Genomic DNA, 14,044 nt, shown 5'->3' on the forward strand with positions numbered 1-14,044 from the left:
TGATGTTCTGAAAACCGGACCATACCGGCCGGTTTGATCAGTAGCCGGAGCTGAATTGAGCTAAAAACTCCGGTTCACAACATTTATAGGACTTACTTGCTATCACGAGACACCTCCCAATTGATCCAATAGAGTAACAAATCAACAATGTCATAAGTTGATTTTTTTGGCTTATAACACCAAACAACACAATAAAAAGACTGTTTTTTTTTCCGACTACCAAGCATCACATAGTAGTTTTAAACTTTTAATCCGGATTAAATACATTTATTTCAGTTTTTGAAACAAATATTTGAAACTTCGAAAATCATAATTCATTAGTTATGATCAATAGTCACTTATGATCAATTATCCAAACAATTGAGAAATTTATGATAATTTTCATATATTAAATATTTGTTTTTTTTTTGTCGGAAGGTTGACAACAATATTTAAAAAAAGAAAAGGAAAAAGGAGTAAAATTGCAAAAAACCAAAAGGAGAGGTAATAAAATAGAGAGAGTCACCACGGCGTTTTCGGATCACATTCACCGAGTTCTTTTTTGAATCTTCTTTTCTTCATCCCGGCGAGGCCAGCGACGAACCCTGTGACGCAAACCCTAAAAATCAAAATTGAATTTTTTCGATTTCGATTTTGATTTTGACTTTTGGAATTATCTCCGCACTAAGTCTCTCGTTAACCCCACTAGCAGTTTTCTTCACTTTCTCTCTCTCTTTCTACGCACAGTGCTTTCTGTCGCCTTCAATCGCGACTTTTTTGTCACTCTCTCTCTCTCTCTCTTTTCTCTGATTTTTCTATTAAATTTAGGGCTTTGTTTCCATTCGCTGACATGAATCAGCAAACCCCAGAAGAAGTTTCCTTGGGCAATAACGGTGAAGGTGGTAACAACATCGAGACTCCAGCTACAGTGGAGGAGGAAGAAAAAGAAGAAGAAGAAGTACAGCAGAAGCAGGAGGAGACTGTGTCTAAGGATCCAATTGTCGTCTCGGAGGAGAAATCGTTAGAGAAATCAGCTGAAGGAGAGAAAGAGGACGATAGTAATAACATGGAGGTTGATCTTGTGAGTCCAGCTACAGTTTTCTGTGTTAAGCTTAAGCAGCCCAATTCCAATTTGCTTCATAAGATGAGCGTTCCTGAATTGTGTCGTAACTTCAGGTTTGAACTCTTTCTCAGATCGAATTAAAGTTTTTGAATTTTCACCTGCAAATTCGTCAATTCCTGTAAATTTTTCTCCTTTTTCTTTCTTGTCAGTGCTGTTGCTTGGTGTGGCAAATTGAATGCTATAGCTTGTGCTTCCGAGACCTGTGCCAGGATTCCAAGGTTTGTTTTATTTGTTTGTTAATTTTCTGTGTCTTTTAGTAATTTTGAAGATTTCTTAGAGATGATTTTATCATCTTTATCAATTCTTCTCATCTCTTGCAGTTCGAAAGCTAATCCACCTTTTTGGATCCCAATACATATCATGATACCTGAACGCCCAACTGAATGTGCTGTGTTTAATGTTGTGGCAGGTATTTTGATATCACTTGCTTATTTATGAACTTGGTTGCTCTAGTAACTTGAGTTTTTGAGTCTGCTTTTTAACATGTTTACGATGCAAATTTTGTTTACGTAGACTCGCCTCGTGATTCTGTCCAATTTATCGAATGGTCTCCCACTTCTTGTCCTCGTGCGTTACTCATTGCTAATTTTCATGGACGGATAACTATCTGGACGCAGCCTACTCAGGTTATTGCTCTTGATCACTGGGATTTACTATTGATTATTCACCTTTATAACTCTTCTGTATCTTATTTCACTGTCGCACTTGTGTCAAGATGTTTTACCACACACTCAGATGATCTTTTGTGTGGATTGGTTTTGCAGGGTTCGGCTAATCTAGTGCACGATGCTACCTCCTGGCAGTGTGAGCATGAATGGCGTCAGGACATTGCTGTTGTTACAAAGTGGCTGGCGGGGGCTTCTCCAGTATGTAATTTAAGTTTTACTTATATGCCATTCTATCATATGCATGGCATGTTTGTGCCCTCACGATTCACTAGTTCATTAAATTATAACGGAGATGGATAAACTACAACTCTCTGATTGCGAAATTACTAGAGTTCTAAAGGATCTTCCATTTTGCATTGCAATAGATCGGCATGAACACATAATGAATGAGTAATGGATAGATGATACTGCCATTGCAAAGTATATATTCTGAAAGGTTAAAATAACGTTGTTGCTGGCCACCTGGTTTACAGCTCTAGTTTTATCCAAGGAAATTTATCCTGTTTTCTATTCTTTTTTTTTTCTTAATTGAAAATCAGTATAGGTGGTTGTCTTCGAAGCCAAGTTCTGGTACAAATGCAAAGTCAACTTTCGAGGAGAAATTTCTCTCGCAGAGCTCTGAAAGCTCAGGTTTTCTTCTACTCACCTCTCATGACTCATTTTGATGATATATTCAGAACTATGCTCTTAAGGGAACTTAATAATGCCAGTTTCTTTGACATACATATATATGTCACGATCAATGCAACATGTTATGACATTAGTGCATTTTCCTTACTTTCTGTGACGGTTCTGATTCTCGTCCATTTATTGCAGCTCGGTGGCCCAACTTTCTCTGTGTATGCTCTGTTTTCTCATCCGGCTCTGTTCAACTTCATTGGTCTCAGTGGCCTTCTAATCAGGGAGACACTGCACCAAAGTGGTTTAGTACAAAGAAAGGTCTTTTAGGTGCAGGACCTAGTGGAATTATGGCTGCTGATGCTATTATAACAGACAGTGGTGCCATGCATGTAGCAGGAGTTCCAATTGTAAACCCTTCAACAATTGTAGTATGGGAGGTGACCCCTGGCCCTGGAAATGGACTTCAGGCAACTCCAAAAATCTCTACAGGCAGTCGTGTTCCACCATCCCTTAGTTCTTCTTCCTGGACAGGCTTTGCTCCTTTAGCTGCTTACTTGTTCAGCTGGCAAGAATACTTGATATCCGAGATAAAGCAAGGGAAGAAGCCCACAGATCAAGATTCCAGTGATGCTATATCGCTAAGTTGCTCGCCAGTTTCCAATTTTTCTGCTTATGTAAGTCCAGAGGCTGCAGCTCAGTCTGCAGCAACCACAACATGGGGATCTGGAGTTACCGCTGTTGCTTTTGATCCAACTCGTGGTGGTTCAGTGATAGCAGTTGTTATAGTTGAAGGTATTGTTCTCATCCTTCTCTGAACCTCGTACAGTTTCCATGATAGAATAAACAATTTCGGGTTTGCATTGAGTTTTTGGTTAATCATATAGAAATGCTCATATATTGTTGTGTGTGGTGAAGCGCAACAGTTTCAGTCTGTTTTTAAAATAAATACTAATTGATTGCTCCTGCAGGGCAGTACATGTCTCCGTATGATCCGGATGAAGGTCCTTCAATCACAGGCTGGAGAGTACAGCGCTGGGAATCAAGTGTGCAACCTGTTGTACTGCATCAGATATTTGGGAACCCAACTTCAAATTTTGGTGGAAAGGTCCCCACACAAACTGTCTGGGTATCCAGAGTGGACATGAGCATACCACCGACTAAAGATTTTAAGAATCATCAAATAGCTGCAGCAGGACCAAGTGTGGATGCAGAAAAGGAGCCTGATTCTGGTGATGATAAGGGTAACAAGGTTGTTTTTGATCCTTTTGATTTGCCAAGTGATATTCGTACACTTGCACGGATTGTCTATTCTGCCCATGGTGGTGAAATTGCGATTGCTTTTCTTCGTGGTGGAGTTCATATCTTTTCTGGTCCAACATTTTCACCCGTTGAAAACTATCAAATAAATGTTGGATCTGCAATTGCTGCACCTGCATTTTCTCCAACAAGCTGTTGCTCGGCGTCTGTATGGCATGATGCTGTTAAAGACTGCACAATGTTGAAAATCATCCGTGTTCTTCCTCCTGCTCTTCCGCGTAACCAATCAAAGGTTGATCAATCAACATGGGAGCGGGCGATTGCTGAGAGGTATGTCATCTCTGGTATATATTGGCTAGCTCTTCTATGGTGACTCGGGATATGACTCTGCATTTTTACTTAACAGATTCTGGTGGAGTCTTTTGGTTGGAGTTGATTGGTGGGATGCAGTTGGTTGTACACAGAGTGCTGCAGAAGACGGGATAGGTATACCTTAGTGATAAGTTTCTTGGTTTAAATAAGTATGTTATTAAATGCAGTCATAAATTAGTTATTTGTAGTTAATGAGTGAGCTGCCATAGATTTTTAATTTGCTTAGAGAATGATAGTTTATATTTTAGTTTCGGAGTAAGTTCTGGTTTTTAATGGCAGAGTGTCTCTCAAAGAACCTTTTCTCTATTTATTTATTTTGTTAATTATTTTATTTTAGTTTAAATTAAGCTTTGAATTATATTACTTTTGAGGAACATAGTGGTCCGAATTTTATACTGTCTTGTTTGAGTTATATACGGCTGGAAGCATTGGATGATGTGTTTCTTTTTCTTGATGATTACAGTTTCACTGAACAGCGTGATTGCTGTCATGGATGCTGATTTCCACTCCCTTCCTTCAACACAGCACAGACAACAATATGGACCTGTATGTTTTTCTAAACCCCTACCCAACTCATTTATATTTTCACCTTTTTTATGTCTGAACTGTTCGCATGGCAGACCGTTCATTATGTCTTGTTCTTTTTTTTCTGGGTTTTTATAATATAGCTTTATAAATGTACTCTATTCCATGAGCATGCAGAGTTCATCTGTTCTTTTATCAGACTATAAGATAGTGTAGCTTTATACAGCTACGTTTGATTTTAAAACTAATATGCCTGTAGTGAATCTGATTTTGGATTATATGACTAGCCACTATGGATACAATGCATCTGATTGACTGATTCTAAGATGATGAATAGAATCTTGGCAGTCTATTCTATTGTCCCATTGAGATTATTATTTTATTTTTTTTTTTATTTTTTTTTTGGGCGTTCTTTGCATTTAATGGTTGGTTGCTGTTTGTAAGGACTTGTGTTTTCATGGTTTTCAGAACCTAGACAGGATCAAATGTCGGTTGCTTGAAGGAACCAATGCTCAAGAAGTGCGTGCCATGGTTTTAGATATGCAAGCTAGGTTGTTATTAGACATGCTTGGCAAAGGAATTGAATCAGCTCTTGTAAACCCTTCCGCGTTGGTTTTTGAGCCATGGCGATCAGATGGGGAGACAATATCAGGCATCAATCCCGAGGCAATGGCTGTTGATCCTGCTCTTGTCTCCAGTATTCAGGTACCTTTGCCTCCACGTCTGAGGATTATTATCTAGGTTTTTTCTTTTATGAAATATGGAAATTTAAGGATCATAACCTGGGAAGGTTTGATGCAGTGTTTTCATTTAAAGAGTTGTTGCGCTTTGCTGTGTTAGTTTGCCTGATGTATTTTAATTTTTTACTTTTTATAACCAGCCAACACATGCTGTACGTGTATTAGATTTGGTTATTTGGCACTATCTAATGACAGTTTAAATCAGAGAACTGTGTTAGAGATGGTTTCCATGTAGTCGATATCATTGAATCATGGATCTCATATTATTAAATATGAAACAGACCATACACTATCTTTTGATACAAGTTTGGCTTCCTGTTGCAAAACATTCTGTACTCTAATTTCTTTTCCGCTTTTTTTCAGGCTTATGTAGATGCTGTTCTTGATCTTGCTTCTCATTTCATTACACGTTTAAGGCGCTATGCGAGTTTTTGCCGGACTCTTGCGAGCCATGCTGCTTCTGCTGGAACTGGCAGTAATCGCAACATAGTTACCAGTCCCACGCAAAATGTATCTTCTCCTGCGACAACTCAGGGTCAGTATACCATTTATTTCTTCATGTCTAATCTGCTGTAGCATGTCAAGTGGGAGTTTGAATGGTACATAGCTTTAGAAAATTTCATTCCCATGTGGGTTGGTGATGATACGGATCACAGGTTTTGTGCTAGAATTAATGAATATATGAGATGAACTTCAGAAGTTTAGATACTCTTCATTCCTGTAAACAATAGCTATTGTCCAGTTATTTTTTCTACGTAGGTGATGGGAGGTACAATTGGTTATCTTTGTTGTTGGGCTTGGCATGTCTATTGTAGGGATGCATTGAGGGATATCCCAACTCCTTTATGTACAGTTTTTCCTGACAAGTCACTGTGTCATGATGCAGCAGGCCAACCTGCTACACCGACTACAAACTCCAGCGGAAGCACACAAATGCAAGCTTGGATGCAGGGTGCCATAGCGAAAATTAGTAGCTCGAATGATGGAGTGTCAAACCCTACTGCTAACCCAATCAGTGGTTCAGCTACCTTCATGCCAATAAGCATCAATACAGGAACATTTCCAGGAACGCCTGCTGTTCGGCTTATTGGGGACTGTCATTTCCTTCATCGCTTATGCCAGCTGTTGCTCTTCTGTTATTTCCAGCGGTTGTCACGATTTCCCCAGCGAAATGCTGATGTTAGTTCACAAAAACTTCAAACGGGGGCTACCAGCAAGTTGGAAGAGGTCAACTCTGCTAAACCTACTCCGGCCTTGAACAGGATAGAGGAAGCCCAGGGATTTCGAGGTTCCCAGTTGGGTGCTGGAGTGAAAGGGATTGACGAAAATTCTGCTCGTACAACAAAGATGGGTTCTGGGAATGCAGGTCAAGGATATACTTTTGAAGAGGTTGGTATATATATTCTGGTGTCCTCTTTACTTTTATACTATTATTCGTGGAACCATTTTGTTGTTACCTCAAGAGTAGAGGCTTAATCTGATCAATATGGGTTAGAATAAGGGGAACCCCCGGTAGGTTGGTGAAAATTTAAACTGAGTGAATATAATAGACTTCATTTAATTTGAAACGATGAAAACATTGCCATGTTGATGGTACAATAATCTAGAGAGTTTATTTTAATGACAAGGTATACTTCTGATATTCCAGGTGAGAGTTCTTTTCCATATACTAATGGATCTCTGCAAGCGAACATCTGGTCTTGCGCATCCCTTACCTGGCTCTCAAGTAGGTAGTGGAAACATCCAAGTTCGGCTGCATTATATTGATGGAAATTACACTGTGTTGCCTGAGGTGGTAGAAGCAGCTCTAGGACCACATATGCAGGTACTTTTTGACTATAGTAAAATATTGAAGCTAAATTGTTTTTCTTGGTAGTGAATTATATATAGCTGTTTTGGTCAACTACAAGATGAAATTACATCTTTTGATCTCTATTCTCTGGTAACTGGTTTCTCAAAAGACAATTTGTTGTAAAACTGAATTTACAGAACATGCCTCGCCCAAGAGGAGCTGATGCTGCTGGTCTTCTACTTCGAGAGTTAGAACTTCATCCCCCTTCCGAAGAATGGCATCGAAGAAATTTGTTTGGTGGTCCTGGATCCGAGCCTGAGGATATGGTCCTGACAGATGATGCTTCCAAACTGAGTAATTCCTTAGATCTGCCTGATTCAACCTTTTCTGGAATATGTGATGGATACAACAAAGTCCATAGTCTTTGGCCAAGAAAACGCAGGATGTCTGAAAGAGATGCAGCTTTTGGTTCAAATACTTCTGTGGGTTTGGGTGCATATCTTGGAATCATGGGTTCTCGTAGGGATGTTGTCACCGCGACATGGAAAACTGGTCTTGAAGGAGTTTGGTACAAGGTTACTCTCATACATTTCCCTAAGCATTTTCTTTACAGTTTTAATGTGATAAAATAATTTTATAAAATATTCTGTCACACGACTCATACCTTAGTAACATTGTTGTCGTTCGTATTACAGTGTATAAGATGTCTAAGGCAGACATCTGCATTTGCTTCACCGGGTACTTCAAAGCAGCCAAATCCGAATGAACGAGAAACCTGGTGGACCAGCCGTTGGGTTTATTGCTGCCCCATGTGTGGTGGAACATGGGTCCGTGTTGTATAGCCGGGCATATGAACTTCCAATCCACTATACCGGTTTTGATCGGATAACCAGAAAATCAGTAACTATGTGGAGCAAAGAGTGCAAACCAAACCAATAGGCAAGACATCACAAGATTCACCTTACTGTTGATGCTGTCGACAGGCTTCTGCAAGTTTACCCTGTTACTCCTAATCCTTAATCTCGAACCCATATGATCTGACCACTGTCCAATATGCAAGTCTTGAATGGAATCGAAAGCAAGAGGGTCTCTGCAAGATTCAAGACTGGTGAAACAGGTCTTGGTGTATAGTGATTTATTAGACTTGGTTGAAGCCCTTAATTATGGTCTACTCAATAGAGTTTGCTTCTTGTGGACTGTAAAATTCATGAGGCTGCCACGACATTTTTTTATTTAAGGGCTGTAACCTTTTGAAAGTGGTGTAGTTAAGACCGTAGAAGGTGGTGTAGAATGATGGCTATGGACTTATGGTGTTAGTATTCATGACCCTGGTCCCTGGGGCTTAAAATCGAGGACTTGACCCAAATCGACGAAATAAACAAGATTTAAATTTATTAACCCAAAAAACTTGAACTGAGAACCAAATATGAATATCCAAAATACCTGAAATTACCCAGGTAGATAGTATTTCGGCAATAAAATCTTAGGCTTCGTAATTACCGAATACTAAAACGACGTCGGTTTTTCTTAAAACAAAATCAATTGATTGAGACGAAACGACGTCGTTTAAGGCAAAAAACTAAAATCGATTTATACCCAATGAGAACTTAATTTTACAATCCGAGACTCAAAAACCTGACTTGATTACTCAAATGCTCAAAGCTAGGTAAGTTTATGCAATATCATGTTTGTCATGAAAAGGTTATTTTGATTTTGGACTATCATTATGAAAAGATCCATAGAAGCTCAAGATATGATGTCCAATGAAAAATCCATTGGCTTATGTATGTAACTAGGGTTTTTAGCAAGTATAATTATGTGTTTATAACAACTCCCTCAATCCCTTTAATGTTATATATCAATAAAAAATATATACTAAGCTTGGTGTATGGTGTTCTTCAATTAATTTTTTCCTATTTCATTTTTAGTTCTGTGTATATACCTTTCTTGATATACAAAAAAGGCTCATTTGAGCATAAATCTCCCATTGGCCATTGCTTTAGATGATCCTATACACATTCATTCATTGACAAAAACCTAACACTTTTATACCGTCGGTAACGTTGCGTTTGTACAAACTCTTTTCCCTTACGAAGTTATAAATTTACAATCGACATCGGAAAAAAAAAAGAGAGGCTACCGTATGTCAATTATTTTACGTGATCAGACGTAACCCTCACATTTTTTTGAGAACAATACTTCAATATCAAAGCATATGACAAAACAACATCTAAAGAAAGAAACTTCAAATCCAGCCACATCAAAAAACACCACATCCAATAATAGACAACGAACCAAACACAAACAAAAACTCATTCACCTCAAAAATTATAAACGTGAAAGGACAAAAATGACTAATTATAGTTAAGCAAACCCCGCAAATTATTGAGTTAATCCCCTCTCACCACACGTGCATGTGCACGTGCAACTTCTTCTCTTCTCTCATTGAATAATATCTCTCTACATGACCATCTCCTAAATTGCACCACCATTCTTCAAAACCAACCTCTATCTCTCTCTCTCTCCCGTCGTCACACCGGACAAAAAAAAACAATAAAAACCCCGACGGGAGAGACGAACAAGGGAAGAAATAAACCATAATGGGGAAAGGAGGACGTGAGAAGATATCATCAAAGGAAGAAGAAAGAGAAGGAGTCATGGCTACAGATTTCTTCTGGTCTTACACAGATGAGCCTCATGCTTCGAGGAGACGTCAGATTTTGTCTCGTTATCCTCAGATTAGACAACTCTTTGGTCCTGATCCTTGGGCTTTCGTTAAGGTTCTTTCTTCTCTTATCTCTGTCTCTACCATTTGTTCTTGGATTACCATTTTTTTTTGTTTCTTACATTTTTCTCGTACGTCTGTTTTTTTTAGAATGTGGTTGATACATAAACAGAAAGTTTTTGTTGAAGAAACAAACGAATCTTTATAAAAGTTTCTATACGTTTTTGATCCCATAACCATTAATTAGGGTTTTAAAAGTCGGCTATTTTTTTTTGGTTAGTTTGTGTTTTAGGGTTTTTTATGGTTTGAGCTCGGATAAATTTAATACAGTACTCAATATTATACATTTTTAGTATACTTTTAATTTTATTTTTCATGTATTCTATTTTTTTTTTTTGTATATATTCTAGTTAGACACCTTAGATTCTTTAAAATCTATTTGGCATATATATATATATTTCCTAATCGTTAGACGTCATTTTTTTGCGAATTTATATGAAAGTCACGTACTCACGTTGACCCAAAAAACAACTATATATGAATTGTCACATTTACCCAAATATTGAAAAATCTCAAAATTTGTTTTTTTTTTCCTCACGTTTGTTACCTAAACTCACATGAATAATCAACATTTGGTTTATTGTCAATACAGATCACGTTAGTAGTCACTCTTCAACTTTCAACAGCTGCAATCCTTCACAACTCAGGATGGCTCAAGATTCTAACCATTGCTTACTTCTTTGGATCGTTCTTAAACCACAACCTCTTCTTAGCAATCCATGAGCTAAGTCACAACCTTGCCTTTTCAACTCCTGTCTACAACCGTTGGCTCGGCATTTTCGCAAACCTCCCAATCGGTGTACCAATGTCGGTAACTTTCCAAAAATACCATCTCGAGCATCATCGGTTCCAAGGTGTAGATGGTATTGACATGGACGTTCCTACTTACACAGAAGCTCATTTAGTAACCAACATATTTGCCAAAACCATATGGGTCTTCTTACAACTCTTCTTTTACGCTCTTCGTCCCATCTTCATCAAACCTAAACCACCCGGTTATTGGGAATTCGTCAACTTCTTCATCCAGATCGGTTTAGATGTATCAGTTGTCATCTTCTTTGGATGGAGATCTTTCGCGTATCTAATCTTATCCACGTTTGTTGGAGGCGGCATGCATCCAATGGCGGGACATTTTATCTCGGAACATTATGTTTTCAACCCGAATCAAGAGACTTATTCGTATTACGGTCCATTGAATCTGCTAACATGGAGTGTTGGATACCATAACGAGCACCATGATTTCCCGAGGATACCGGGAAATAAACTACATTTGGTGAAGGAGATTGCAGGAGAGTACTATGAAGGTTCGGAGTCGTATAAGTCATGGTCACAAGTGATTTACATGTATATTATGGATAGGACCGTTGGACCTTTTAGCAGAATGAAGAGGAAGCTCTCAACTACACAGAAGTCTGACTAATCTACTTTTTTCCTTTTCTTCAGTACTTGACTTTTTTAACTTCAAACTCTGTTTTGTTTGAGGGGTTGATTTTTGTAACATGGGAGGAACAAATTGTGATATTTTAGGTATCTATATCTTACTATTCAGCATTTAAGAGCTAATCATCCTATTTTGGAATGGCTTAACAAGGGCTAATTTAAAGAAGGGAAAGTTTGTCATTTAGTACATTTTTGAAACAAAATAGGCAATATACTACATTTACTATTTAAAATTAGAGATTTGAGTTGATTTTACTGTTTGTGAGATAGAAGAATTGTGAGATAGAAGATGATGTAGGGTAGAGGAGAGTGGGTTAAAAGACCAAAATAGTGTGTATGTTGTATATATATATATACTAGTCGGTTGCCCGCGCTACGCGCGGGAGTTTATTATGTTGTTTATGAGAAGTTGGTTCGTATTTTATTTGCTACTTATTTTTTTCATTATACCATACTTTACTTTTTTAAAACTTAGATTGTTGTTTAGATTTTGTATAGAAAAACTATTGAGTTTTAACTTCATTAGTTGTTGAGAAATTAAGTGTGTATAATATAAGTCGAAGTGTTGGCGTAAACGGAAGTGCGGTGAATAATCATTGAGAAACGTGTGCTATTAGGGTTTTTACCAAATATAGATATAAATGTTAATATTTTGGGCCCTTTTATATGTTGGCATGAAATTTGAACATAATTTGTGGGTTTCGGACGGATTGTTATATTTTTAATTGTTTACATTATCTCTTTATATATTGTCATAATTTTATTTTTTTTTACGTTTTTTTTTTTGGATTTGTCGTAATTTATATCTCGTAATGATCATTTTTATACTATTATTTATTTGTTTCTGATTTTATATTTTATATATATTTTTTATGTTTTTCATATGGAACAATTTTTAAATTTAACATATTAGTAAGATTTACTTTATATTTAGTTTATTTCATTTAATAATGTTTTTTATTTTAATTTACAATTTTTATGAAATATAGTTAACTTTTTTATTTTGTTTATTAGTTTAATATATGTGTTGTATTGGAAAAAAATTAGTTAAATTCATATTGGAAACCTTTAGAGAAATATTATTTTTATTTTTACGTTTTTATACGTTTTTAAAAAATGAGAATTCATGTTTCGGTCCGTCCTATCTCATTTATGTTAGAAAATTTTGTGAGACATAAATTAGATAGATTTATATTCTCAAAATTTCTTACTTTCTTGAGAAATTGATAGCAATAACCTTTTTATGATACCCTCTTTTAAAAATACCCTTTTTTTTACCATTTTCATTTTTGCCCTCTCTTAATTTTTAATGGCTATTTTACCCCTATTTGAAAGAATATTCTTTCCCAAAGGAAGGAATATTCCTTCCAAAAATTTCCCCCCGAAAAATTTCCCGCCAAAAACTTTCCCGCCAAAACTTTCCCGCCAAAAAGGTTTCCGAGAAAAAATTTCCCGCCAAAAATTTTTCCGAGAAAATTTTTCCGCCAAAAAATTTCCGCAATAAAATTTCCCGCAAAAAATAAAATTCAAAATTTTCCCGCCAAATTTTTTTAAAGGGTTTACAAGATTTTTAAAGGGTCTACAAGGGTTTTTAAAGAGATTTACAAGAGTTTTTAAATGGTTTTTAAAAGATTAGTAATGGTTTTTTAAAGAGTTTTAGAAGCCTACAAAGGTTTTTAAATGGTTTTTAAATGATTTACAATGGTTTTTAAAAGTTTTATAAGTTTATTACAGTGTTTAAAGGATTTACAAGAATTTGTAAAGGATTTTAAAAATTTACAAGGATTTTTAAGGTTTTTTTAAAGGATTTACAAGTGTTTTTAAAAGGATTTAAAAGTATATTTAAAGGCATACAAAGATTTAAAAATAGTTTTAAAGGATTTACAAGAAGTTTTAAAGGGTTTTAGAAGTTTACAAAGGTTTGTGAAGGGTTTACAAAAGTTTTTAAAGGTATTACAAGTTCTTTAAAATGGGGTTTAAGGATTTACAAGGGTTTTTAACGGGTTTTAGAAGTTTACAAAAGTTTTTATTAAATGATTTATGACGGTTATAAGTGGTTTAAAGGGATTTACCAGTGTTTATAAATGTTATAAAATGATTTACAATGGTTTTAAAAGGTTTACTCAAGTTTTGAAAGATTTTGGATGACTTTTAAAAGATTTACAAGGGTTTTTAAAGGATTTTTTAAGGGATTTATAAATATTTACAAGGTTTTTTAAAGAAATTGCGGAAAAATTTTGGCTGAAATTTTTTGGCGGGAAAAGTTTTTTGTCGGAATTTTTTGGCGGGAAAATTTGGTGGGAAATTTTTCGGAAGGAATATTCTTTTTGTTGGAAAGAATATTCCTTTTTCATCATAAGTTATAATAAAGGAGGGTAATTTAGTCATTTTGTACATTGAAGATAGTATTTTTGAAAATGAACACCAAGAGAGGGTACTTATAGAAAAGGGTATCATAATAAAGGTTAGTTGTGCAAATCTCCCTACTTTCTTTTCTACTCCCGTTAATCCCATTATATTTAGGTTTTCATTGTGTAAATATAATCATATATATATATATATATATATATATATATTTTTTTTTAAACATTCATTACAAATTATAATCTATTATTCATATATTTGTTTGTATAATCGATAATTAGTAAGTTTTTTTTTACTTTTAAACAAATCATTTTTTTTTAGTTTTATAATGTATAATATAAAAAAGACCTTTCATATTCCTTTTTGAAATACTTATTT

The 14,044-nt window shown here is 35.9% G+C and overlaps 2 protein-coding genes across 7 annotated transcripts; both read left to right on the forward strand.

The window, feature by feature from the left end:
• The first annotated feature begins 505 nt into the window (after nt 1-505).
• LOC17883105 (mediator of RNA polymerase II transcription subunit 16) lies at nt 506-8,471 on the forward strand. 6 transcript variants are annotated; one of them, XM_023781787.1, is made up of 16 exons: nt 506-1,155; nt 1,252-1,320; nt 1,423-1,511; nt 1,616-1,728; nt 1,867-1,968; nt 2,310-2,400; nt 2,587-3,183; nt 3,360-3,978; nt 4,055-4,134; nt 4,484-4,566; nt 5,014-5,250; nt 5,649-5,820; nt 6,175-6,674; nt 6,934-7,110; nt 7,275-7,652; nt 7,773-8,471. In XM_023781787.1, the coding sequence occupies exons 1-16, from the start codon at nt 830-832 to the stop codon at nt 7,917-7,919; spliced, it is 3,780 nt and encodes a 1,259-aa protein (XP_023637555.1). In that variant the 5' UTR covers nt 506-829; the 3' UTR covers nt 7,920-8,471. The 6 variants fall into 6 exon arrangements, with proteins under 6 accessions (XP_023637555.1, XP_006286915.1, XP_023637556.1 ...); XM_006286853.2 differs by having other exon boundaries at nt 507-1,155; nt 6,172-6,674; XM_023781788.1 differs by lacking the exons at nt 506-1,155; nt 1,252-1,320; nt 1,423-1,511 and having other exon boundaries at nt 1,637-1,728; nt 1,867-1,972; nt 6,172-6,674.
• A 1,077-nt stretch (nt 8,472-9,548) lies between these two features.
• LOC17881667 (sphingolipid delta(4)-desaturase DES1-like) lies at nt 9,549-11,606 on the forward strand. Its single transcript, XM_006289467.2, has 2 exons — nt 9,549-9,857; nt 10,455-11,606. Exons 1-2 carry the CDS (start codon nt 9,678-9,680, stop codon nt 11,280-11,282), a joined length of 1,008 nt encoding a protein of 335 aa, XP_006289529.2. The 5' UTR covers nt 9,549-9,677; the 3' UTR covers nt 11,283-11,606.
• Nucleotides 11,607-14,044: the final 2,438 nt, after the last annotated feature.

Source organism: Capsella rubella, unplaced genomic scaffold (assembly GCF_000375325.1).
Source record: "Capsella rubella cultivar Monte Gargano unplaced genomic scaffold, Caprub1_0 scaffold_6, whole genome shotgun sequence".
Lineage (NCBI taxonomy): Eukaryota > Viridiplantae > Streptophyta > Magnoliopsida > Brassicales > Brassicaceae > Capsella > Capsella rubella.

Bases quoted from the DNA above. Each gene is read 5' to 3' on its own strand.
- LOC17883105 (XM_006286853.2), top strand. From the start codon at position 830: ATGAATCAGCAAACCCCAGAAGAAGTTTCCTTGGGCAATAACGGTGAA. The intron at 1,512-1,615 runs GTATTTTGATAT...TTGTTTACGTAG, and splicing joins TGTGTTTAATGTTGTGGCAG to ACTCGCCTCGTGATTCTGTC. The intron at 6,675-6,933 runs GTTGGTATATAT...CTGATATTCCAG, and splicing joins AAGGATATACTTTTGAAGAG to GTGAGAGTTCTTTTCCATAT.
- LOC17881667 (XM_006289467.2), top strand. From the start codon at position 9,678: ATGGGGAAAGGAGGACGTGAGAAGATATCATCAAAGGAAGAAGAAAGA. The intron at 9,858-10,454 runs GTTCTTTCTTCT...TTGTCAATACAG, and splicing joins ATCCTTGGGCTTTCGTTAAG to ATCACGTTAGTAGTCACTCT.